The 27,093-nt window shown below is 30.8% G+C and overlaps 1 protein-coding gene across 4 annotated transcripts in view; it reads right to left on the bottom strand.

Annotated features, from left to right (window-relative positions):
• The window catches only part of LOC130896424 (LIM domain only protein 3-like), a 162,362-nt gene that overhangs the window by 28,782 nt on the left and 106,487 nt on the right, over positions 1–27,093 (bottom strand). For all 4 annotated transcript variants that reach the window (XM_057804489.1, XM_057804490.1, XM_057804491.1 and 1 more), the window contains one exon: positions 13,755–14,140. In XM_057804489.1, the coding sequence (XP_057660472.1) occupies positions 13,755–14,140 (386 nt within the window). The remainder of the gene's footprint in view (positions 1–13,754; positions 14,141–27,093) is intronic.

The raw sequence follows: 27,093 nt of genomic DNA, 5'->3' as shown, positions 1-27,093 counted from the left end.
TTTGATGTTACTGTTTATAAATCACATCTGAACCGGCAATATGGTCTTTAAACCTTATCTGTTTGCAGCTACTCACACTAAAGATCCTTTGTAACTAATATTCATGAAGATATCCTTGAATCTCTCTTAGATAAATAAACGAGGTGCACCACAATTGAACTAAAACGGACTTTGCTGTGAACGATAACTTTATAACATCAATATTATTAAACTTTTTGTTTGACATTTATTCGAATGTATTCTTAAATTGTAATATTTACAGAAAAATTATATCGTCTTATAGACTTTATTCATTATGCCCGCTACTATAGGCGATTATTTCGGATATAGAATAGAAATGTATGTATGACTATTCATAAGATTGTGAGATTCTATTCTATTATGATTTGGTAATTAAACTCTGGAAACTATGATAAAATGTTGTTATAATTATTGAAACCTGAAAGTAAAAATCAATTCTTAATATATAAAAAATGATTAACGAAAAATCTTACTTTTTAACTAACCCCGAAGAATTCGGCGGGTGTAATTTGGGCGCTAACCATCCTTCTTCACCTGTCTGACCAAGAAGGGTAGATAATCCGACATGTATTTTCGGCGCTAAGAAGTGCGGGTAGGTCGAGTCATAAAATAACCCAATAGAGGGAAAGTTGATAGATTTTTAAGTAGGTTAGGTTAGGTTATGTAAATCTCTTATTTTATATGTAATATCTACTTAAGTACTAAATAAAAATATAAAGAAATATAAAATTTACTTTATTCTTTAGAGTGTTACAAAAATGTTGTGAAGAAACTTTATTAAGGGCAGATTTTTCATTTAAAAAAAGTGCAAAGTAGCCCCCTCCAACGGTAAATTTTTTCAGACCTTAAGTGATAATAGGTCATTTCTATTATAGGAAAATCTAAAAATACAAAAATATATCTTATTATAAATGTCGGTGATTTAATAAATAACTGTATTTCATAAATCATGTACTTCAGTCGGTTAGCGCCCAAAATACACATAGGATTAAAATGACCCTTCGGTCTTGGCGCCTAGTTTACAAGTTGTAAAAAGTACATTAATCCTTTAGCGCCAAAATTACATCTGCCCGAAGAATTATTGTTTGAGTGTAATTAACTATAAAAGTTTAAATATTACCACCAAAAAAAACATAATAGTACTGATGATTAGCGAATTATACGTATAATGTGAAACATAGGAAAAGAAAAGATAGGCGCACTAGGTCTATTACTAATATTGGAGGCAATCACTCAGTTCAAACCGTATATAATGTTAAGAGAAGCACATTTTAAGTGATTAGTAGGTGGATATAATTGGAATTGGAGCAAATGAATACAGTATCAATAATTCATCAACAAAATATGAAAATTGCGAAAGTAGAAAACCTCAAAATTTGTATTTATGCGGTGGTTTCTACATTATCTTTGTCACTCGTACTGTTCAATTTTATATTATTATGTTTACATCCTTATTTAGAGGCAAATAACAATGCAACGAAATTGAATTCTTGAGAAACAAAATAAACTATGAACGCTAGTACCTGATAAAGTATACAAACGATTAATTATAATACCTACTAAAAATGGTAAAAATAATACAGAAACTACACAGTTCATAACATTGGGCAACAAATAAATTATCAATTTTTCCTTGTGGATAAGATTATGTGATTAGTATTGAATTAATTGTTTTGAAAAATCTCAAGTATTAATTGAACACTTTTATTATCAGCACCAAAAAAATATGTCTGCTTAGACCGTGTCAGATGTTTTCTATATTCGGAGTCCGGAGTGTCTCTAATTAAGAACCAACAGTAGTCTGAATTGCTGTTTCCCATTTTCCTTGGTAGCGATTTTAAATTGTGATGATATCTTGATAAAAGCGCTCGTCACTTAAACTGCTCATATTTATCGGGAAAAAACTTTAGGTAGAAATGTAAAAAATGTTTATTAAGCTGGAATTTCTGGGACAGTTAATGATATTCATACTGAACACACTGTTTACACTACCACTAGTTTACCTTCAGTCTCTGAAGACGATAGCTTGGTTATAGAAACGCGGGTCAGACAGTGTACTTGTGAGTGTTGGTGTAGTGGTCGTGTAAACAGTGTGTTCAGAATGTAAAAAGTGTATTTTCAAGGACATGTTACATCCCTATTTATAATATGCATTATGCATTTTTAATGAGGTCAAAATATTGAAGAGATCTGTAGTTACGCAAAAAGTTTTAATTAACATTGACAAACGACATCCAAACTTTATTTTTTATTTAAGGTGGCAACTTAAACCAGATCTTCAATCAATTTTTTTTAATCGGGTCCAATAAATATATCTCCGTCCGTTCCACCTTTGTACATGGCTTCTACAAAATTTTTTATTATCCCTAATTTGATGTTCAAAGGAAAATTTTTCAAATTTTTTGCCCAGAAACGTAAACAGTTCTTGATCGCTATATTGTTTTCACATAATGTTCTCTCTTGATTTGTCAACTAGTGTAAAAGTAACAGTAATTCTTGTAGCCAGTTTGTAATCCTTAAACCAAAGCATCAACTTTCAAATCTGCATGGACAGAAAAATCACAATCACAATACAGTTTGTAAAATAATTGTTAAAATAATATATTATGTAACTTTAATTTTTCTTCGAAAGTTTTTCCTTTTAATAACCTGAAGTTATAATTTATTTCTTTTGTGCAGCTTTAAAAGACCAATTTTAAACTATCAATAACTCTTGCGTGACAATTTTTCCGTTAAAATACAGTCATAAAATTTGAGACATTCTGTAGAGACTGGACATACTCATGCACCCCTAGTCTACTTTTCGCATAAATGCTCGGAACAAAAAGATTTAATAGAGGTCAGTTTTTTCACCAAATAAAAAAATCTTTCTGTTTCCGAGATGATAAAGTCATAAATCATGAGAACAATAGCGATTTAACGCGAACTAAATAGCGATAATAGTACATAAATCAAAGAGTTCATCCGGATGAAAAACGGAATACATATCTCTATAATGAATATAGCTCAAAATGGGGAATTTGTTTAAAATTTCAGTACCTATTGAAATTAAGAGAGGCGGCGGCAAATTAGTTTTGTTCTCCAAAATTATTTATTAATAATACCGGAAGATAAGCATAGAACAGTTAATGGTGTATTCAATTCAAATGAAGTATTGGAAATATGATTTTGGAAGCGAAATTCAACATACAAAGAACGTCGAGAATATTTGGTAAATAATTAATTTGATAATGAAAAAGTACATTAAAAAACATTGTGGCAAAAACTTTTGAAATTCAAAATACTAACAGACATAAATTAATTGTAGCAAATCTTTTATTATCTGATCTAATCCGAATTTACGAACAATGCTAATCAAAATTTCGCTCTCTATTATTTTTGGAACGAGGCATAGAAATTTGGAAACTTAATATTAAGGGTTTAAAAGTTTCCTTTTAGATCACATCGTAAGGTCATTATTTTCAATAGTTTTGAATGCAACTAAGGCAATCGACACTTATTTTCGAATACTGAAAAAAAATCTTTTCATTCATCCTTATCTTCCTTGGCAGTTTTTGCAACTCACTTAAAAAAATAAATATGTGTTTTATTGAATCGGTTAATATTAGATTATATTTATTGAGCTCCGGATGTTTGTGGGTTTGTGTACATCCAATAAATTATTATTGATTTGGAAACTTTTGTGAGCTCGACATTTGAGTGATTCAAGAAGCTAAATGGTATTTTCTTTACGTGCTGAAAGCTACCGCATAAATCTGTTAACATCGCCGCTTCTGCATAGTTCCCTATTTGTTTGTTGCAGAATGTAGGACTATTCCTATAGACACATTCGAAGTAGTAGGACAATTGTTTCAAAATAGCACATTTTACTACCATAAATGGATTTCTTTTCGAACCATTCTTCCATTTATAATTAATATTGAACAATAAATTCAATTCAATTTGAATAAACTCAAAGAGGATCGAATGAATTTCTATAACTTGAAAAGAAATGTCGCTTAATGTAGGGTTTCATTTAATAGTTATTTGTACTGCAAGGTATCAAGTCACTTTTACCAGTCGAGAATGATTTTGCGCCGGAGCTATACCGAGGGTTGGTAATGAAGTTCAATACTTCGCAAGAAATCATGAACAGTTTTGATGGGTTTCTATAGCATCAAAAGTATTAGTGTTTTATCAACAACGTGAAACTGACAGTTTGTTAGAAAAAATTGAGAGAAACTGAACTTATTGATTTGTACAACATACGAATGGATATAGAAGAATCAGTAAATATTGCTTGTCTTTTACTGCTGCGAGAAAAATAGAGGAAGATGTATGAAGCAACATAACAATACTTCAAGAAATATTGCCAAAGACTGTCACTACTAATTAGAAAAACGAGAAAACATCCATCAAAATTTGCTAAATAATGTTACTAAAATTTGTAGTAAATAAATGTACTATCAACATTGCTAACACTTAATCTGATGATACACGGTAATCTGATGATATTGAAAAATGAAAAAATGGAGGTATTTTTAATGTTTGCATTTGAAACTTAATGAATACAAGGTGTTGTATAAGTAGATTATATACACGTCAAGGATAATCGCTATCTTTTGGTAATTATTACTTAAGTCCTTCAAAACAATGTAAACATGCATTTTTTACAATATAGGAATGAGAAAACCCGTAATATCCATATTCAAAATTTCACTTCTTTATGTACAATCGTTACAAAAGATAAGAACATCAAAATATTCTATACTTCAGTTCGTCCATTTTGTTGACTTCATTATTTATTGTATTGTCTAATTATTTTGATTACTATTATGTTGGTATTTACTTGATTTTACTTTAATATTTACTCTATGGCAACATTCTGTTAATATAAATTGATATATTTGGCTTGTTTCCAAATATCGTTTCCATGGGAAACAAGAAATATATATTAATTGGTAATTTCTTGTTTCAAAAGGACTTAATTAATTTAAACAAGTTCATTCAATAAGTTTTAGTGATCAGCCATAAAGATGATAAGGCTACTCTAGATCGTTCTTTTGCGCTAATTCCGACAGATTTAGAACCCGATTAGATTGTACAGGCTACAACTTCGCAGACAGTGGTTTCCTAGATGAGGAAGGTAAGCTACAAATTTTAATATATTAGAGAATGTTTAATTACGACTATAATAATAACGACTGTACTTGAAATATTTTCTTATCGCTTATTTTTAATATATTTCTTAACTTGATTCTTGTGAGCTGCAAATTGAATTTTAAATGATAATTGTTTATATAATTTTCATTATTAAAAATGTACCGATGTCCATAAACTTGGTTAATATTTCAACATCAAGCTAATCTATCTATATTGTTACGAACTCGTCTACTGTATGGACAGTGAAGCCGGTCCTCTTCGATTATGAAGGGAGTCTAAATTTTTGCGGATACGGTGGTTCTCGGAAACCATCGATAATTTTTTAACATGTTTTTATTAACAGCGACGATTTGTTTATATTTTTTTATAGAACCAATTTTTAGAAAAGCCTTTTCATTTGTTTGTTTACTTCCTAGAATCGAATTATTCCGAAAATTCTTTTTGGTATAAATACCGGCTAGTTTATCAGCGAGGAAGTCAGTAAATGTCATCCTGAACACATCGGGACAGAAAAGTAAACGGTGTGTTTAAAAATATTAATATGTTAAGAATTAGATAAGTGTTTAGTAATAAGTCTCAGTGTACGGTTTAGTAAATAGTTAAGTTTACCTAGTGAAAGAATATGAATAATCAAGTAAGTGTGTATGAATCTACCCCACCATTCAAAACAGTCTAAATAAATTAGAAATAAGAAAAACATTTGGTTTTCTGAATTACCGTTGGGTAAATCAATAACTTACACAGTTTCAATCTAATGACATATATTATAAATTTACTAACAGCACTTTGTCACAAATATTCAACAAATATACAGGTATTGGTTGAGTAAAGATAACTCTTTAATCATGTCTACTAATATTCTTGGTTTAGTTGAAATTGTATGTAAACATTATTTTGTAAATAAAAGTCTCCCAATTCTAAGATTTTTTTTAACATGAATTCAGGAAATTGCAAAATCCGAACTGGATGGGAATTAATAACATAGAATACTGTAGATATTCTGTGTTGTAAATTTAAATTAGTGGCTGACTTATGGATGGTAGTGGTATTTAAAAATGCAGTGTTGCCAGGTCAAACTTCTGTAGTTTCGTGCGATCTCAAAATATACAGAGAAGCCCTCGTATACACTGCAATATATCTTGCACGAGAATAGTAATACACTTTCTAAACATCAAATTTATTATCGATAAGGAAATTGAGATTTCTGTGGATGTTGAATTTATACCATTTTTATGTATTTTCTAGGTACATTAATAAATAAACAACTTTTGAAGTAAATTTCAATTGACATACATATATAACAAATCCATCGTTTTTATTTTCCAATAAATATTTTCATCCTTTTATTAGAATCAAGAATTGATCTCTAATAATTACGATAATTATGTTGCTAGCAATGGTTCGTTCCATTGTGACAAAATCTCTCTTCGCAAATATCTAATGCTAAGCTGAGATAGTCGAGATATACGTTATACGCTGTTCCGACACGAGGATTTTTATTTTCGAATGAGGATTTTTACAGGGTATGTCATATATCAGTAATCAACAGTAATCAATATCATATTTCATATTTTTATTGCAACCCCTCCTGTATATTATTTATCTATTGGATTCTCAAGAAAATTTTTGAAATAATCTATATCTATCTTCAATTCTTAATAATAGGGAATTATCGGATTGGCGATTTGAATAAAATCAACTTTATTTGTGAAATATCTGAAGGTTACGCACGCACACAAGGCGCCATCAAAGTTCTTTTAATAAATTTAGTGCCATCTTTTAATGAAAGGAGGCATTAACTTAATTAAAATCAGCGTTAGTTGTCTATATGACTTGTGTTTTCAGAAATGAAGACAAAATAATATCAGGAACCTAACCTAACCTAACCAAATTTCCGGTGTTTGCTGTATAGTTTATTTCTTTTTTAATTTTTGATTTGTATTTGATGTCCAAATACAAAAGATTTTGTTTTAGCTACAAGGAAGATATTGTGTTTTTAAAGAAAATCGTAATACCACCACTTTAAAAAAAGACAAAATTTCAGGTTAGAAATACCAGCTACATTCCGATAACACTGTTTTTAAAGTCGACTTTATTAAAAGGAAAAGCAAGTAAAGAAGGCTTTAATGAAATCGCCATTATTCCGATGATTCCCTAATAATAAAAAATATTGGCAACATGCTCTGGTATAGAAATTTCTTTGTAACTTTACTCAATATCTCAGGGTTTCCAATCTAATCGTCAGTATGATTTGTTTTTTCTAGTCATATAAGTTGAGGGTTTTAGTTTCGTATCAATCCCCTTGACATATTTCCACAAAAAGAAGTTCAATGATTTCAAATGAGTTTTGGCAATAGAATTTATATCTTATTTAAATTGGAACACAGGCTCAGAACAAAGTTGACACCTATTCGTCTTATTAAAAGTCATTTCTTGAAATGTTTTATACGGACTTGTACAAGATTTTAATCTCTTCACTAAGTTCTCGAATAAACTATTGAATCGATATAGTTTTCCTCTTTTAGCCTATTTATGAGTTTGTGAGCATTTCGATTATTTTTCAACCTTTATGGACTCACTTACATATTTGAAACTTTCATAACATCAATAATTTGCATTATCACCAGAGACATATTTTATCAGTCAAACGTCAAATATTTTATTCTTCTCATTTTCAAATAATCTGTCAAAATGCTCTCGCTTAGTCAATCGCCTATTTGAGCGAGAATTTTTTCAAAATCTTGCACATTTCTATCTATTTTTGAGAAAGGTCTCGGTTGCTCGATCCTAATTAACTCTTTTCCAATTTTAACCTATCCAAACCACTTGAAAACAGTCTTCAAAGTTATATTACCATCATAGACATATTCTAACGTTTTGCGAGCACCTTTGGCACAAACTGGAAAGTCTCAAACTCTCATTACTCAACACCCGAAAAACTGGACAACATCGAGTCAATATACGATTAAATTTATAGTTCTCAATTGAGGTATACACTATACATTGAACTAGTTTTGTGAAAAAACTGGTTCTAAAAGTCAACAAATGACTTTCAGTTCGTATACTTTATCCATAACCGAACCAGCAATGTTATTGTTAGTCATTGACAGTATAACAATTGGTATCTAATTCAGTTAATAATAGAAAACCGAATTTAATTTTCACGTCCTTTCGTGTCCTCAAACTCCTTTGTGTACGTCTATGAAGCAACGTCTCTGTTACATTTATAAGATAACAGTAATCTAGAAGACAACATAATAACTTTCGTTGCTACTGAAATTAGTCTCTGTATCTACATTAAATAGAGAAACTGGCACTGCATGAAACGGAACAAAAATGACCAGTCGCGAGTGTAGATTTTCTCACACATATTTCACCACCCAAGCGCTGTCGGTGCTAACGACGGATAGAATCATTTGTGTTCATGAGCATATCAATTTTTAGAACTAGCTCACCGATTGCACGTTTTTCTGAACAAAAACGGCAATAAAAAATATTCTATTTGCAATGTTGCTTAAGTATGAAATTGATTCGTTTAACAAATAAGATTAGCGAAAATATAATTGTAGCTTAAAGTGTTTCATTAAAATGAATATAATTATTCATTGAGAACCGCCAATGTAACAGTTTTTTTAAGTGTCTACTTAGCAAAACAAATTTAAGATGCCATCTGTGTATACAAGATATGGTTAAAACAACATATACTCGTATTATCTAATCCTAATGTATTCCTTCGTGTTACCATTTGTGCCGAACAGTATTTATACACCGCAGAGGAGTAATTAGAAATGGACCGAAGTGGAACTAAACCTCAACGGGGGTGTTTGGATAAATCCAACACAGATGTTACATGTTTTATAGATACTTGTTACTAAACTAACACTAACTTGCGGCAATTTGTCATTTTGTTTTTCTTCGACTGATTAATTGCTAACAGTTGTTCCTAAAATTCAGAATTTTGGTCATGGAGTTGTGAGGATACTTTGAGTTGAGGAAAAGTTTCCTTTATAACGAATTATTCATGAGCAGAGTACAGAAAATTGACGTAGATTTAGTAGAGAATTTATTGAATTATTTATAATTTTCCGAACATGGAAAATAATATTGTCGATATTCACTAATAAAGAAATTTACAAACGAGAAGTAATTCATCGAGAATAATACAAACTTATGGGATACTCCCTACGAAAACATAAGAAGTTAGAAAATTATGTAGCTGTACATTTATGTACATTAGAACTCACACCCTCGTATTAATCGCCCGTTTTGGATAAAACACATTTAACCCTCCGTGAAACACCTAGTGATTAACAAACCCGAATGAACCAAACATTTCTATATCTTTCACAATGTAGCGCGAACACTTAAGCATCTGAAGTTATGATGCTACTAAACAGAGTAACATTGATTTTGTGATAATTGAACCTACTAGAATCTCAAGAATACTACTTATGTTTAGTGATCTTTATTTTATTTTTGTTTCTTCTATCATGAGGACCTCGAAGGTACGGCAATAAGAAGTTGTTAATTAAGTTTTTTTCTTAAGCTAAGCCAAAAAAGCTACTATTTTTGTTAAAATACCTGAAAGCTAAAAATGTATACTTATAATATTTGGTAAATCCGTTCTATTTCAATTCTCTGATAGTTCAGAAACAATGATAAATAATATAGATAAAAAATATACTACCTATAAAAAATTTCAATAACGATAGATGCAGGAAACCCCATATAGTTCAGGACAAAACTATCAAGGTAGTTCTCGGAAGGTTAAACAACTTTTTCAATATTCTTGATCATCATTTATGTAGGTAATAATAGGAATCTTTTTTTTCTGTAAGGTGTATAGAAATTAAAATCAAAAGTTCCTAATTATGACGCTATTCAAATATTTTCTAATCTTTGATTTTGTGCAATCCTCATTTATTACAGTTTCGTAAGTATAATATTTTTTTATTCAAAACGTCAATCTACAATTTTTCTCAAAACTTTCGCCTTTTTTAATCAACAAACTTTTACAATTTCTTATTAAATACTGAAAATTGATTTCACCTTGTTTATATTGCCTTCACAATATTTAATTCACCCTATCATCTGCATTAATTTCTTGGTGACTGACTTTTTGTTCGTGAAATGAAATCCGTTAATTTTACTTAATACAAGTTTTCCTCGACTGATAATCAGCCCTTTTATCTTTATAAACAGATATACTGCACATTTTTGGTTGCAATTCCACCCATATTAACTGCGCTCATGAAATTGTGATCATTGAAAGCTTCTTAGTCAAATTTAACGATATTTGTTGTATATTGAGATTAGTTCAATGCAAAACAGCCCGTCATATTTGAAAATGAGACCCATTGACTCTGTGTGTGATCAAGGTATAATTAATCAGCATATTATAGTAAATATTAAATTTTGTAAATCAATAAGTCTATTTTTCCGTTACAAGAACAGATGACTATATGTGGTGAAAATAAAAAAAAACTGTTTCGCTGCCCTTAACAAAGTATCAACGAATTAAAAATTCGTTACTGATGATACTATTGAATTTGTAGTATATAAGAGTTGACTGTACCTAGGGAAAGTATATTCTTACTACCCAGTATAAATAACGGTCCACTACTTAAGAAAAAACTGCTAAAACTGTCAAATAATACAAAGATTACAATAAATATTTACAATTTATTGCAATAAAGTAAATATTTGCGACATTTCGCTTCTTTCAGGAAATTTTGTGTTCCTCAATGTTTGCTCAATCACACGAATATTCCCTGTACATGATTGAGAATTCATGTTACTGGATTAACTTGGGAAATCATTAAACATTTCAATTGACTATTAAAATGCAAAAATAGTTGTTCTTCCAAGAAAACAATAGCGCTGGAATATCCAAAATAGTGTGTTGGCGAATTTGAATTTAGAGAAAAACATGGTGGTGTCATCTTTTACTGAGATTCAGCAGGGAGAATTGAATTTTCGTATCAAAAGTTGATCTGTCTTAGCCAACTTTGACAGATGAGTTGAGTAAGAATTGACTCTTTCCTGTTATATATACTCTCACCGCATACATTTTGGTTCATTTTTTCTAATAGAATATAATTTTATGACGATTGGAACACAGTTTTGCAATCTAATATGAACGTAATATAAAAAACAGCATCTTAAAAATGAAAAAAAAATGATAGATCAATGGAATGCAATGAGGAGCCGGAACATTCGAGTATGTATTCGATATTATACTGCTTTCATTTATCATGCCTCGAAGATTAACTCTGTTTAACGTTGGTTGCCATATTGGAGCTGATTAGCTGCTATTTATTATAGCTGTCATGAAACATCTGAAACGCACTCGATATACTCAAATGTTGAAATTATAGATTTTACCATTAAAATGACTAATCATATAGAAGTATGATGCATTGGGTTTACGGTTTATGAAACATTGCTAGATTAAAAGGTCGATACGCTGCTTCTACTCTATTCCTCTTATTTCTCCATGTAGTTACATCATTTACAAACGTTCATCCTCTAAATAGTCTAAATCATTCGACATATTACGCTTTGAATTCTCTAGCTTTTGCTTCACTTTATATTTTAAAATATTGATGTTTTTGCTAACAATACTGTAATTAATAAACGCTGTTTGGGATGTGCTGTAACGTTTTCACTGCTCACAGCTTGCGTTACTTTTGTTGTTATAAACATATAAACATATAAACCTGCCAACTTCTTTTTGTAAATAATTTTCTTCATAAGATATTTTGTCATATTATCTTTGAGTAGAAATATTTACATATTATATTTCATATCCCTTTTGTAGTTTTGTATGTACTTGTTGGTGACATACTGGGTACCTGGAATTTAAGTTGTTTAGCACAGTTTAATTTGTCCTTTGGTTGAATTATTTTTATATAAACAAATTGAAAGTTTGGTTTATTTTCTTTGGAGGTTAAGTCTTGGCCTACAGGACGTAAGCATTATGCGAAATTTGCCAGACGTGGTATAACTGGTTGCAGAATTATGTTGCTTGTAAGAGCAAAGTTGCTTCCCCTTAGAAGGTTCGAGCAACATCTAGTTGACTGTTCACGAATTAAGTTATTCGTGCAGTATTTTGTAAATTTTGCGGATTTTGGTTGTTCAGTCCGTTGAAAGGTTGTTTTGATGAGTGATTTGATAGCTGGAGTTTTTGAAATTGAGCTATTGTTGCACCTGGCTGGATTGTCGTCATGACGTGTGACCCGAGTTGGCTCAAGAAGTCTGCTGCCAACTTCATTCATATTTTCCTTTTGACTGTCAACCGATATGGAATTGATTATAAATTTCTAAATTTATCTCAAAATTTTTTATATTTGCGGAAGTCGTGATTTTTCCGGCAGAAAATTTGACAATTGGAGAGGTAGTTACCTTGTTCCTTTTGGTCAGCGACCGTGGTAGAATGAAGATTAATTTCTCCAAAGATTTTTTAAAAAAGGAGCCTTCCGCCGATATAAAATTGTTAATTGACTTCTAATAAGAAGTAGATATCGGGAAGGGACCTAGTTTTGGACATAGGACCTTTATTGGGGTTTAAAACTTGGACCTCCTTAATTTGGATTTAACGTCAAACTTTGACTCGTGGAACTACCTAGTCCGAGACAATTAACTGAATGAACTTTTTTAATTCCTAACAGCATTCCACGGATATGGTCCTATTTGTATTCTCCTGACAAGTAGGGAGCCTCATGGGAAGCTATTAGTATTTCTAATCTTTCTACTATTTCATTGTAATCATCAAAATATTTATAATCAATGGTATTGGTAGTATACTCTATTAAGATGCTATTTTCGGTTTTTTTCATATTTCTAGTTGTTATTCCTTTCAATAATGAAGAAGTTATGGAGCCAGTTCTTTCTCTCACTCGTTGCTTTTCCTTTTCCAATACTGGTTGGAAAATGAAATTATATTTACCATCAATATTATCTGGAAAAATTTTAATTGGAAGATCAGGGTTAGTTTTTCGCCCTGCCGTTTAAATGCACTTTTGAGATTGATTTTCGATACATTCTGTAAATACCCTTTTTGACATGGATAGTATCTTTTTCTATATACACTATATGTATCCGTTTTTACACTTTTTGACATAGATTTTTCGCCTTGTATATACCTTTTTAATGCTTCATTGATACCGATTTTCACCCTATATGCCTTTTGACATCGATTTTCTTCCCAATGTCTGAATGATCAAGTGACTCGAACACATCGTATATGTTATGATATACTAATCATCCTCAAAAGTAGATAAACGAAACAAATCGTGCTAGAACCAGAATAATTCAAAAACCAACTAAATTAATAATTTTACAATATTACTTAGATAAAAAAAGCTTTTTTGATACATTCCATTTATTTTTCCCGACGTCCCTGCCTTCGACGACGGTTTCCCGCCAATTGCTGATGTCACGCGCCCTTCAACCGGTAACACGCCAACCGCGACCTTTGAACGGGCGCTCTCCAGCGACCCTACCTCTACTGTTATACTTAAATGTTTTTGTAGCTGTTGAAATTTCATAATAAAATTAAGTTTAAAACATAATGAACTAACAAAACTTACCTATGATTACATTGTTGACATGCAAAGCATTCTAAATGATACACGTTACTTCTAGCTCTCATGACCATTTCGAAAGCAGGTATAACTTTTGAACAGGCGGCACAATAACCGGTATTACCGAAAAGTCTTAAATAGTCTCGTTTGCATAAAATTAAATTCGCCTTGGTATACAAGGTTGAACCAACTTCACCAAGTCTACAATCACAACATCCACATTTGAGACAGTCTTCATGCCAAAACATGTCGAGAGCTTTGAGTAGAAATCGTTCAGTAATAGGTTTAAGACATCCTGCACACTCTTGAGACGTCTGCCCAGGCGTTGATTTCGTTGCCTCAGTCTTCGACACATCCATCGTCATCATAAGGCCGTTAGGCCGAGATTTCACCTATAACCAAAAAATATGATAATAATAAATAATAATAATGTGATTATCAATTTTATCAAGATAACTTTTGAATAGTGGTCAAAATATAGTTACATAGGCGAGTTATGTTCAAGATAGGAGGGCCAAGTTGTTATCCAATGAAAAAAATCAAGTTGCTAATGAACATTCTGTTGTTTCAATTTATATATATTTAATATTTGTCATGCTACTGTTTGCTACAAGATTCGAATTGCAATATGGGGGTAATTAAGAAGTGACAATTTAAAATTCATTGCTTCTGTCTGTATTCTAATCCACTTATGTTTTTTCTTATTCAGGTATTGGATTATTAGATTAAATTAGGTTATAGCTAAAAATATCATATACTTAACTTCAATACTATCAATTAATCTTCCAATAATTATTAGGCAATTGGGGAAATACTACTACTCTTTCGTTCAAATTATTTATTCTACAATTAACAAATTTTTGAACATTTCAAAATGCATCTGCATTACTTCTCATCCGTTAATATTCTTGATATAAGTTTTAAATTATTAATTGCTTTTTCTTCGTATTTTAAAACGACTGAGACTGAAGGAAGTTCCTGAAGATGATAACCTGGATATCGAAACGCGCGTCAGACAGTACAACTGTGTTGGTGGAGTGGTAGTATAAACAGTATGTTCAACGTGAACAACGTATCCAGAAATTCCAACTTAAGACTGAAACAGCTGCTACTCATACTAGATGTGTTCAAAAAAGCGGTGAATTATTTTATTGGGCATAAAACGGGAAAGTAACAATTTTTGAAGTAATGCCCTTCATAGTACTACCTCAATGCAAACAAAATTCACTTATGCCGATTTCAAATAGTCGATAAAGTTGCTACATTTTCACCATGGATATATGTTAGCATTTTGTGAGCTTATTCGTAATTGGTGATTGAGCCATGCGTGATTCATATATTTTTCAAGTTTTTATATAAAGCGCTTGAAATTCACAATAATATAAAGAAGTGGTTACTACATTTAAGTTGATGTATTTGCTTTATGGCATAGGAATAATTATAGTGACAAATATGTTCAGCAATGTCAGAAACACGCACATATGTTTTTTATTTGAACGAGAAAATAACACATAGGTAATAAAAATTAACTCTTTACCTCTTTGTAACTAAATTTATTTACGTAAACTTACTAATGGCATAGGGCTATTGATAGCATACCTATGACATTCGCAAGTTTCTATAAAAGCACTGTTTATCTAGAAGCTGGACATCCGATTATTTCAATTTACTTTGTAGCCTCACCTAATATTTCATAAAAAATACAAGAAACCCATACAGAAAATGAATAATGTCCGCTCCAAACCAAATAAACTTCCTTGACAAAATATTAAAGTATATGTGGAAGTAGATTGGATTCTTTTTAGTTGATTACAGTAGTCAATTTGGATAATGGGTAGATATCTGATATATGCAGGGCACCCTAAGTGTATTACAGATAGTGATAGGATATAGTAGTATTGATGACGACGACGAACTACCACTAACAGCGGCGGGGACTAAGTGTCTGTTTTTTTGCATAATTTTTTTTAATATGGATAGGTACATTCTAACAACTCTTTAGTAAAAAATATTTTACGACTTATGTCGATAAATTAGTAATTTCATACTTCTTCGACTTGTTTTGAATTTTCAATTGGAAAATTCTACTAAGCGGTTACATGTGACAGTTTTTCATTAAAAAAGATATAGTTAGTCAAGGAAATTTTGTTGAGCTCCAGAAAGCAGATAGGACAGACAAACAGACAGACAGACAGGATATACAAACTAACCCACGAGTCCAAGAATAAATCAACTGACGGTTTATCCGGCAGGGTATATTCTTTTTAATATAAATTCACAGCTTTCGAATAACTATGTATAAGATATTATATAATTATCATCGAAACGCCATTAATTCCCGAGGAGCATAGCCGTATGTGGTGCATTGAAAATTTCACGAAGCTTTCCAGAGGAGCGACAAAGAGATTTTGGATGCCTGGTTTATAATTTGTAACGGCGATTTGGAGACTGACATACACACATCCCAATCAAGAGATGAAAGTAGTGGCAAAAGCGTTGGTAGAAAGTATACTTAGTCGATTTGGTGTGCCATTGAAATTACACTCAGATTAAGGAACAAGTTTTGAGTCTAAAGAAGATTTACAATTTAATAAAACCTTACATATACGACTTCGAATATTTGTCAGTAACCAAGAGGATTGAGATGAGCCACTATCCTTTTAGGGAGAGATCTTCGTTTACCAAGTCACCGGCTGGATGATACTCCATTGGAGTATGAGCTTGACGGCGCAGAACTGCTCAATATTAAGTGAGTCACACAAAATGGAAAAAGTTGGCTATTACTAGACAAAAACTAACATGTTCTGGAATATCGCAGAAATTTATATATAGCTATACCGTAGCAGAAGAGTTGAACATTGGAGATACGTAGCGGGTAATTCAGAGTAATAAAGTGAAGTACTAGTTAAGAAATTGTTAAAGTGTTATAATTAGTATAATAATTTTTTAAATATGGTTTCCTGAAGTTTTGATTCTTTATTTATCGACTTGTATAATTTTATCGACGAACCTTAACCATGAAACCTTACAATATATAATTTTCAATGCTGCGAATTCTCTTTTTTGTGGTCATACCGCGTATTTTCACCATTTATAAGAAATTTCACTCGTGTTTTATTCTGTTTTCATATTATAGAGTTGTCTGCAAAATTTCCAACCTAACTAAAAAACAAGATATTTATTTCTACATTCATTTTTATTTTTAACAAGGTCCTCTTCTGAGTTTATACTATTTTTCCATCGAAACTCTAATATTTTTAACCCTTCCAAATAATAGTTCCCGTATTTTTTCTTAAAATAGGCGTTTACGTATGCGATAAGTCTATTTCTGGTAATTGGGTGCTAGCTCTGGTGAATACGGTAAATGGACAACCGATTTGAAGTGCAATTCGTAAATTTTAGCCATGGAAATCAATCCCATGACTATCTCAAAAACCGTCGCTCTCACTTGTCCAGCCGATGAACAGGTTCGCCTTTCCCAATCTATTATCTTGACTGTTTTTTCTTTTCAGTAGTTTAATGTGGATCCAGATTCCTTCTACAGCTGAATAGACGCAAAAAATCCAAATTATTTTACTTAAGTCGCGTCAATAAGACCTAAGAAATGCGTGCATAATTCTTCAGTCAATATATAGCAAATGCATCATTTCGATATTTTAATAAGCTCTTCTATCTCTCTAATCTTAACCCAACGTGTCATTTGATGAACTTCGATGACAACGATCATTGTCGCACGAACTAGGCGTCCAAAATGGCAATAATTTCAATGAAAATCTCTCGATATACTTTCCAATATTCATAAGTACTCACATCTTCATGTTGAGTTTTGTAAAATTTTGCAGACTCTCGTATATCATGATTTTGTTATAATTTTTTTATTCTATCAATGACTTTTAGATCTATTTTCCAAATATTGAGATATCTGCCCCATGTAAATAGCATCTCAATTATCAGAAAGTGCCATATATATGTAATATTAATTGTTTAAATTTTGAAATAGCCTGATTAAATCAACAATTGATCCATTTTGGAGCAATCCATTCGAATATTGTAAAGGGAGATATATTTTTTGTGTATTGAATTAATTCGATTTCATTTTTATTGAATCAACTTTAACGAATGCCCCCAACACATCATTTCATGAAGTGTCTATCGTACCTCAAAAGCATCAAAATTTAAGCTTATAACCCGGTATATCAAATCATTTCCCCTTTGTATTACTTCATCTAAAATTCAAACACTCAGCTAATCAAATAATGTAAATATATTTTAGCATCTTACTGTTTAATGTTAAACTTTGGACTACCCTAGAAAATAAACGATAACAGAACAATGAGCACCATCTAGCCGCAATCTTACCGCCTCGACTTAACCTGTTAAGATCGCTTCCACTTACAGGCTCGCTGCTTTTATTGATTTTAATTGTGACATGTGTTTATATTCACTAGGTAGGTATCTGCCGAAGTTGATTTTTCCGCACACATATAATATGCACGTAAATATTAAAAAAAAAAACTAAATAGCATAAAGAACTATCTTCTTCAACTGAAATAAAATAATTTCTGGCCGGTTTACTGCTACTATTTATTGATAAAGATGATTTTTCAGTGGGTCTGACAATAAAATAATCAAGTATAGTCTCTTTAATATATATATTAAGCCCTTTCGTATAACTCCATTACAATTTTGTTATGAAATATTTAATTCATGAGATTTAAAAAAGCTATTCCAAAATGACAATGAACGTTCGTTGTAAAGTTGTAAAATAATAGAGTATATTATAGAGAAAGAGTCAACATATCAGATTCCGAAATCGCACTTTATTGGTCTAATATGAGTATTCTAAATTTCATGAATTGTGGAGCAAATCACGTGATAAAGTGTGAACAAATATCAACTTACAAGTTACGACCGGCTATATCCGACCTTGTATCGATACAGGGGAATTTGGTACTTCCAACATAGTAACAATTACATGTAAATATATGTTCTAAAATGATTGGAAAAAATAAGAAGAAGAAATAAAATAACAATTCAGATGATTGGGTTATAATAGTAAACCACCATCATAAATTGAATCGCTTTGATCGAACTCTTCGAAAAATTGGAAAAATAGTGGTAGGTTTTTGATTCAACATAATGTGACATACATTAAGATATACGTATGTTCGTACCAAATGGGCTTGAAAATTTATTGCAAGTCAGTTAGAGTTGGGATAAAAGGTTTTAGATACCAAGCATATTTTTGAAAAGACAACTCTCCGTATTCTAGCTTCCTATTTTTTCTACAAAGTCACAGAGCCGAAAGAGCTGGAAAGTTCCTCCACCAAGATTGTTTTGAAACTTGAGAAACCTGGTATTATATGAAAAAATATTCAATGCTTAATAAAATATTGTCATCATATGATAGTTTTATCTCATTTGTTTGTAATGATTACTAGATAGCACAGTGTGAAAAATTGTTATTGTCCAAATTTATTATTGAAATTTCAAAATGCGCTTACATATTTTTAGGCCATTTAATTGAAACAGTATAAACTTAAAAAAGAGATTCAAATGACATCACAATTTCCCTTTATAAGGCGATACTACATTTTAATTCTAAACAAATATTCAATATTAAATATGTAAATGATTGTTTCATTTATACTTAATTTATATTTTAAATACTAAAAATTTATGCTCAGTGCCGTACTATGTGTAATTTTAAAAAAGAATATATATTTGATAGAAATATTAAAAACAATATTCACTTAAGTTCAAGTTTTTTTAAATAAAATGTACAAATGATAAATAAATATCTTAAGAAAAATATACCGAATAAAACTTTTTTATTTTTTAATCATTAAATATTTTTTAACCACGAGTTACATACTTATTGTGTTTTAAAAAAGTCGACTTGAGAATCGAAAAGTAGACTTCCAGCAATGATTAATCGACGATAATCGAAAAATTTAAAGTCCATCCTAAAATGAAATGTCGACAAATTACTCTGACATATTTTGTATATCGGTTTTTGTCACAATACCAAAAACGAAATTAGAATAATTCTTCTGATGCGTCTAGAATGTTATATTTAATCTAATTAAGTAGACCGAAATCATCAAACTTATCTCGAAAAACTTGAACAACTCAAAACAATTTGGATAATAAGAATAGTCCATTACTAAATTACGGACTTCTGCAACAATAAAAATATAGTAGAACTGGACAGAGCGATATCAGTGGCGTACTTGGAAGAAAGTAAATCCGTCTACTACATTGGAAGTTGGCGTAATTCACAATTACATCGAACGAGCTTAGAAATATCATCAGGATTGACAGGATGATAAAATTTGGTTTTTTGTCGTCTTCAAACAAATTTTTTTAAGACTGTTCTAATATCTAGAGAGATAGTTAACGATGTTCTTTCAAGCTTCGGATGGTTAGTTATATAAACTAAGAAATATTTTCTGTCAAGTTAAAATAATGTTATTTTACCGACCACGAAATTTTGCGCATACAAACTGCGTGGTGTGAAGTTTAGTACCTTGTCCGCTTCATCGTACAATCCAATAAATCTGTATCATATGTTTACATGATCACTTATTTTGTTACTTAGTTTTGCACAGAAAATATACCATAACAAAAACATACGAGATTGTATAACTATGGAAAAAGATTTTGATACAAGTCAACTTTGAGAACCTTTAAGCAACGCACAAAAAGCTCAAAAAAAGCACGACGAAGAGATGTATTAACTTTTTGGTCACCCAAACGTATCATTCATATATGTCGCAAAGTGATTCTGTAAGTGCTGAAGAATATGTTAAACGGTTTGATTATAATATATATTATTGCCCATTCACTCCTATGACAAAAGTCTTTTTTGAAATTTCACTTGACCCAATGCTGTTAATTGTTAACCTTCTGACAAGTGTAGGATTGACTTGGTTGCTTTCCAAAACTTCTCTGGCGACTTGTGTCCAATATTTAAAGACACAAATTATCGTCAATAATCAAAATATATCACGTGAAAGTTACTTCATTAAAAATATATGTGGCATTGAAAATTCTCGATATAAAACTAGTATCAGCTTTTCGGAATTTTGTTCAAAAGAACCGTCGAATATCGTCAAAGTCGATTCAATCAATGGGGACTTGTTATTCTCGAGGAACATATTGGAGTTCTTAATTTGTTGTGATGGTATCATCATCTGTTTAAGAGCAAATAATGTCAAAGTTTTCATAAAAAGATACAAAGTTTTCACTAGTCCTAAGCCCTGTATAGCATGTAAAAATTTCAATATGATTGAGATGTTCGTTTATTAATTGTAATTTATAAACATTTCATCAAAACGAAATGGTTGAAATCGAAATTTAAAAGTAGATCATAGCTAAATAATTGGTAACCATACGCTTAAAATTAATACCAAACTTGCAATGGAATATCGAATGACAGGTTAGATATCACACCATCAACACATTGAAATTCCGGTATGAAATAGAGTTAAAATCAATACTCTACCTAATTATTATATGGAACAATTGGAATGTCTCAAGTGTCTGGTTTAGTTTGTTCTCCAACGTTCACAAACTTACAAATAGACAGAAACATGTGTAACTACAGACTCTAAAATTAGAGTTGAATAAAGGTACTATTGAGAAGCCTCTGGACAACAACAATAAACGTAAAATTTCTCAAAGGATTATTTATACGTACAAAATTCGTGTATATAGTGTACAGAGAGAAAATAAAATCTGCTAGGGAAGAAATTAACTATTAATTGGGTATGTATATAACAATATTATATTGTGTGTTATTATATATGTTTTATATTTATTTGATTTTTTGTGTGTCTTAAACTATGTAGAAAAAATAATGACAATGGATTGATATTTAAGACTTTTTCTTAAGCAACAATTGCGGTTGGATTAATTCTAACTAGTTCATTATCATCGGTATATAGCTGCTTGTCGGTGTTTTAGCAGCTGTGAGGAACCGATGAAGTGGCTATCTTTTTGCGTCGTTTTGTGGAATTCCTCCAATTTTGTTGACACGGGCTCTCCATTTCTTTTTTTTTGCTATATCTGTAACCTTTTTCCATGTTAAGTTTATCTGTTGCAGTTTTTTCTCGATAGTTCTTCTCCATGTTCGTTTAGATCTACCTCTTTTCCTTTATCTCTTGTATTATAATTAAATGCTTTTTTGGTTATTTTTGTTGCTGGTATCCGTAGTCTCTGGCCTATCCATTTTTGTTTCGTAATCGTTACGCTTATTTTCTCTTCTTCAGTTTGTTGTAGATGACTGTTGATGAATGTTTGAATTTGCTGAAAAAGTATACGACGTTGAATCTATAATTCAATAATATGAATAACTAAATACATTTTGTTAATCAGTGTAGATAGTCGCTAATTGATTAAATCAAGAATGTCAGTAAAAAAAAATTGATTAGCTTTCTAGAATAAAAAGAATAATTTCATCAAGTTAATTAAGTAAAAACCTACATTAGGGGGTGGAAAAGATCATTTCAGCGATTAACGATTCGTTTCTATGATTAATAACTACTGTGGGTATTATCTTCTACTTCTATTGACTACATTTTGCTTTTAATTAAACAAGTGTGTTAAACTAAAGTGATACCATGTCATTTATTCTCCGAGAGTTTCTAGTATCATGGAGAATAACATTTTCATGTAACTTGTGAATGACTAATTCATTGAATAAAAGATTAAATGTCTGCTTCAAAAGGAAGTTGCGTGATCTTCATTCAGGCCGGAAAGTGTATACAGGATGGAACAGTTTTTGGTTGTTGACATGTGAAGTTCATAAATTTAGTGACTTAAAAATACACATGCAAGGAGTAACTGGAATAAAAAATTTTGATGGATATGTCACATCAAAAATGTGTTTATTAAACGGATAATATCCACATATTTCATATCCGCACTCATGAAGACAACTCTAGCCGCGACTTTAAGGTCTATTTTGTTATTTTTATTACACATAATAGTTAAGCGACATGATATCATGATATACGAAGATATTAGGAGTATCACTACCGATAGAAAAATTCATTTTGGCCACTGCGATACTTCACGAATTTGTGAGCTGGTGCATTGTCCTGATTAAAAGACACTTCTTAGCAAATACGATCGTTTTTGATTAATTTTTTCACTCAAACGTTGCGATATGTTTCCATAATAACGACCGTTGTTGATTTTTTCTTTTTTCAAGTTAGACAATTAAAATTATCACATGCGCATCTCAAAACGTTGACTCCATGATCTTACCGATCTTATTTTATGAAGTGGAATGAAATACAAACGCTTGATGTTACTATCAGATCAGAGCAACATATTTTGAATAATTTTCTTAGCCAATTCAGAAAATTTCCTAAAATGACGTTTAATTTCACGATCTTTGAGTATAAATCATACTTGGATAGAAACTGTTTATTATTTTCAATAAGAATCTTACAAATATTCTTAGTATTTTGATTTACTATATTTTATTGTAAAATAATAGAGTAGAGTTCAAGTTAATAGAGTTGTATAGTTACAACATTGCATAGTAAATTTACTAAGTATCCTTTTGATAGATTTGTGAATAGATTTACAAAATTCTATACTAAAATTACTTATCAAATTTTCTAGTAGTACCGCTTAGTAAATTTTATGAAATGTTTTGTGATTTTCTAAAACTGAATGAATTGTTTATTTTTATTTTATTGTAATTTTCAACATTGTAACATAGTTAGAAATTAGAAATATGGATCAGGCACACAATATAATCAAAATTCGGGCTTCCAACACCGGAGATGTTAACCTGGTTAACGAAACTTTTAAGGTATTAGTCTGTCAATTCGAAAAACAAGTACGTATGTGTCTAATTGCAACTTTCCGAAATACATTATTCATATATAAGCCCTTTTATGATCAAATAAAGTTTAAATGGCCATATGGTGTCATCATAAATAAATTGCGTTATAAATCATCGTTAATTTCAACATACATCGAAGAAAAGAAAAATTTAACCACTGCTTCTTGCTATATTTTTATATTTTCCATGCAATCCTTGTTTAAGATATAACGCAACAAGAAATAAATGAGAATAAAAAAATATTGCGGAATGGATAGATAAATTTTTACGGTAATCCAGAAGGATGTATCTAAGGCCGTTAATGGTTATTTAGGAAGGGCAGTGTCGCATCATGTTCAAGAATCTTTTTGATATTTAGTGCGGATACCGTTATAAATACGACAGCAAGATTTTCTTTTTTTATATCAGTTTGTAAAACAGAAAATGTAGTTTTAGGATGACATAAGCTCGAAAAGCAGCACAGTTAGTTAATCAATTATGAATATTTGTACCAAAAGTATGTGATTCTCAATATATTTTATATATAAATTTTAAGTTGGAGTATGCTTATAGGTTAATGAATGACGACCGTTACATCAATTACATCAAAGAAAAATAGCACGTAACCGTAACAATTAGATAAATAATTAATATTGAAAGCATAAGTGTAGGAAATACAATAATTTGTAAAAGATTTTAAAATGCGATTTGTTTAATTCTAATTTCTGTTCATTAAAGCTTTTTGTGCCAAGAACCATCCATTCTTTTAGTAATATTTAGGATTATTTTGTCGTTATACGAAGTTATGTATTCATTCTATTTTTACAGGGGGTGGTCTAGATATATTTATAACTTTCTAAACTGATTTTCGGTGTGATTATAAGACATTAAGATGATTGACAAATGGTGGACTCGCATGATATTGATTTTATAATAAGAAATATTTATATATGTTACTGTGAATGTCAAAAATGAAGTATATGTTAAGATACTCTGGTGCCTGTTAACATCCACCAAGGTAGTTGGTGAATGACCGTTATTTATCCTCTTCATGACGATTTCGGTCATTCACCGGCGACTCGGTGACTCGTGACACATCATAGACCACGACGACTTGGTCAATGTTCATTATGACCGAAATTATTATGCCTGCCTGATTGATATAGAGAAATAATGATGGTTGGAAACAGAAGTTCTGGGCCAGTATATCACTAATGAAGTCACAAATTGTTACAATAAATAAAATCATAAATAGATGAAAATTGTTGTTGTTTTTGGGTTAGGTTAGTTTAGGATTAGGTAAGGTTAGGTTAGGTTAAACAAACATCCACTCCTGGGAGCTGTAAGACCTTGAAGTTGGTGGAGTGGCTCAGTAACTTTCTCTCTTCTTGTGCCGTCTTGACGGACTGGTGGAGAGGAGTGAAGCTAAGAAACAGCTCAAAAATCCAAAGGATTAAGTGTTGTACGCTGATGTAATGACAATTTGTTGTCCTCCCGGCGTACGACACTCCCGAGGATTGAGGAGGGTGGTTTAGTGGGTGAGAGTCCCACACAAACTCACAGCATTTGCACCCGCCCGTTGTGAGGAAGGCATTAGCTTCCACCCTACCTTTGAGCAAAAAAAAAAGGTTAAACAAACATAACCTCTTCGTTACATGTGTTAAAACAAAATAGCGTAACGACGCATTTTCGACTGCGTTCAGTGTCTGAAGCAGCGTATATATGATGTTCTCGCTTTTCGAATTAACACTGGCGTTTGTTAACAATCACACAAATTGTAAATCGCCGAATCTGAGGTTCACACTATCTCCTCCGTGTATATTAACATTCACCGGTGTATGTCCGATTTAAGTATAAATTAAGAACAGTTTTCGATTTACACCATCGAAATTGGTGATTGTCGACATACACTGGTGCATCTTAACATTCACTAATATTGTACATTCACAGTAACATATATACATATAAACTTATACGTTTCCTTTTACTTCAGCTTCACATTTCTCATAAAACTAAAAGCTGTCATGTGTGCTTAATAATTTTGGTCATAAAGAATAATTTTATTCAAGTTATAGAAACGTATTTTATATTTTGTAAGGTATGGTATTAAATTTCTTTAATTTCTTATTTCTTAGACCTTTTGATATATGAATGCATCTAAATGTTCTTGGTTTTAGGTCTCTTTTTAAAATTACTTTTCTTTAAGTCTTTATCAAAATATGATATTGACACTAACAATTTGCTTATTTATATTGATCTATAGATCACCTTCATCCTGAATATATAGATATTTTCCATATAGTCCGTTCTAACAAGAAACAACAAATAATTATCCTAAAATTACTTATTAATCTACATTGTTTATAAAAGCCGTATGTGTGGTCTTCAAATGTTCAAATAGTTCAACCCAATTCCAAGTTGAAATTTACAAATATCCACTATTGAAAATCAGTTGGACCGTGCAATATTTATTTTAAGTTTTATGGTTGTATATATCCAATATTTACAATGATTTGGAAAGGTTAAAATAACCCCACATCTGGCTTATGCTACAAGAACGACCACACGCATATTCTCAATAGTTTCATTTTTGTAAAGATAATATTACAATAAGATTTCATGAATACTTTTTGTCGCATAAAAGTTGATTTTTTTCTTAAATTGAGCTTTCACTTGAATTATAAGCTGTTTATTTTTGTATTTACTGATAAAATATTCATTTAAAATCACTCCACATTACTAGAGGGGTACAAACACATCTACAAAATGTGGATAGTCCAAAAAAACGTATATAGGAGAGGAAAACCCTTGACGAAATGAAAACATTAGCAGAAGGCAAGAAATATTGGAAACATAGTGTAGAGGAACTGGTACTGGAACGTCGTCTTGTCAACAGAAAAGTTTTTAGAGGTTTTATCGTGTGACCTAAATTATAATTACATTTCCAGATCTTTCATCTTTCTAAAAATGAAATAAAATTTGTTTTTACACTTTCTATTTTTTTATTTTGAGATCCTTAAGAAGTTTTAAATATATTTCAAGTTGTCGATATATAATTGAGAAAATATCGGTCTTATAGCTTTGCAATATATTCATAAAAGTTATTATATTATATACATCAAGTTGTTGTATAGAATACCCAGTTAAATTTGGATAATTATCAGTAATTAGAATCCATATCCCATAACAAGGTCTGATTGTAAATTAATCAAATATTTTAACGAGATGCTGGGATAGAAGATTTCTACAAATCATACCATAAAAAAACTAAAGTTTCTCAAGACAATCTTTAAACTGTTATCATGTAAAAATAATGTCCGCATTTGAGTAGCAAGCAATTTGGAATTTTTAAATTAGACGAGGAGTACGGAGGTTTTATCAAAATATAGTTCAAAATATCCGAATATATTTTGTGAAATACCCGACTACTCTATTCGTCTTATCTCTTTGGTAATCCTACATTTTAATTCCTGAACGTTGGTAGGTTTTATTTTATTAACAATC

This window comes from Diorhabda carinulata, chromosome 7 (assembly GCF_026250575.1).
Source record: "Diorhabda carinulata isolate Delta chromosome 7, icDioCari1.1, whole genome shotgun sequence".
Lineage (NCBI taxonomy): Eukaryota > Metazoa > Arthropoda > Insecta > Coleoptera > Chrysomelidae > Diorhabda > Diorhabda carinulata.
Note: the sequence above shows the minus strand (reverse complement) of the source record. Positions and strands in the feature narration are given on the sequence as shown.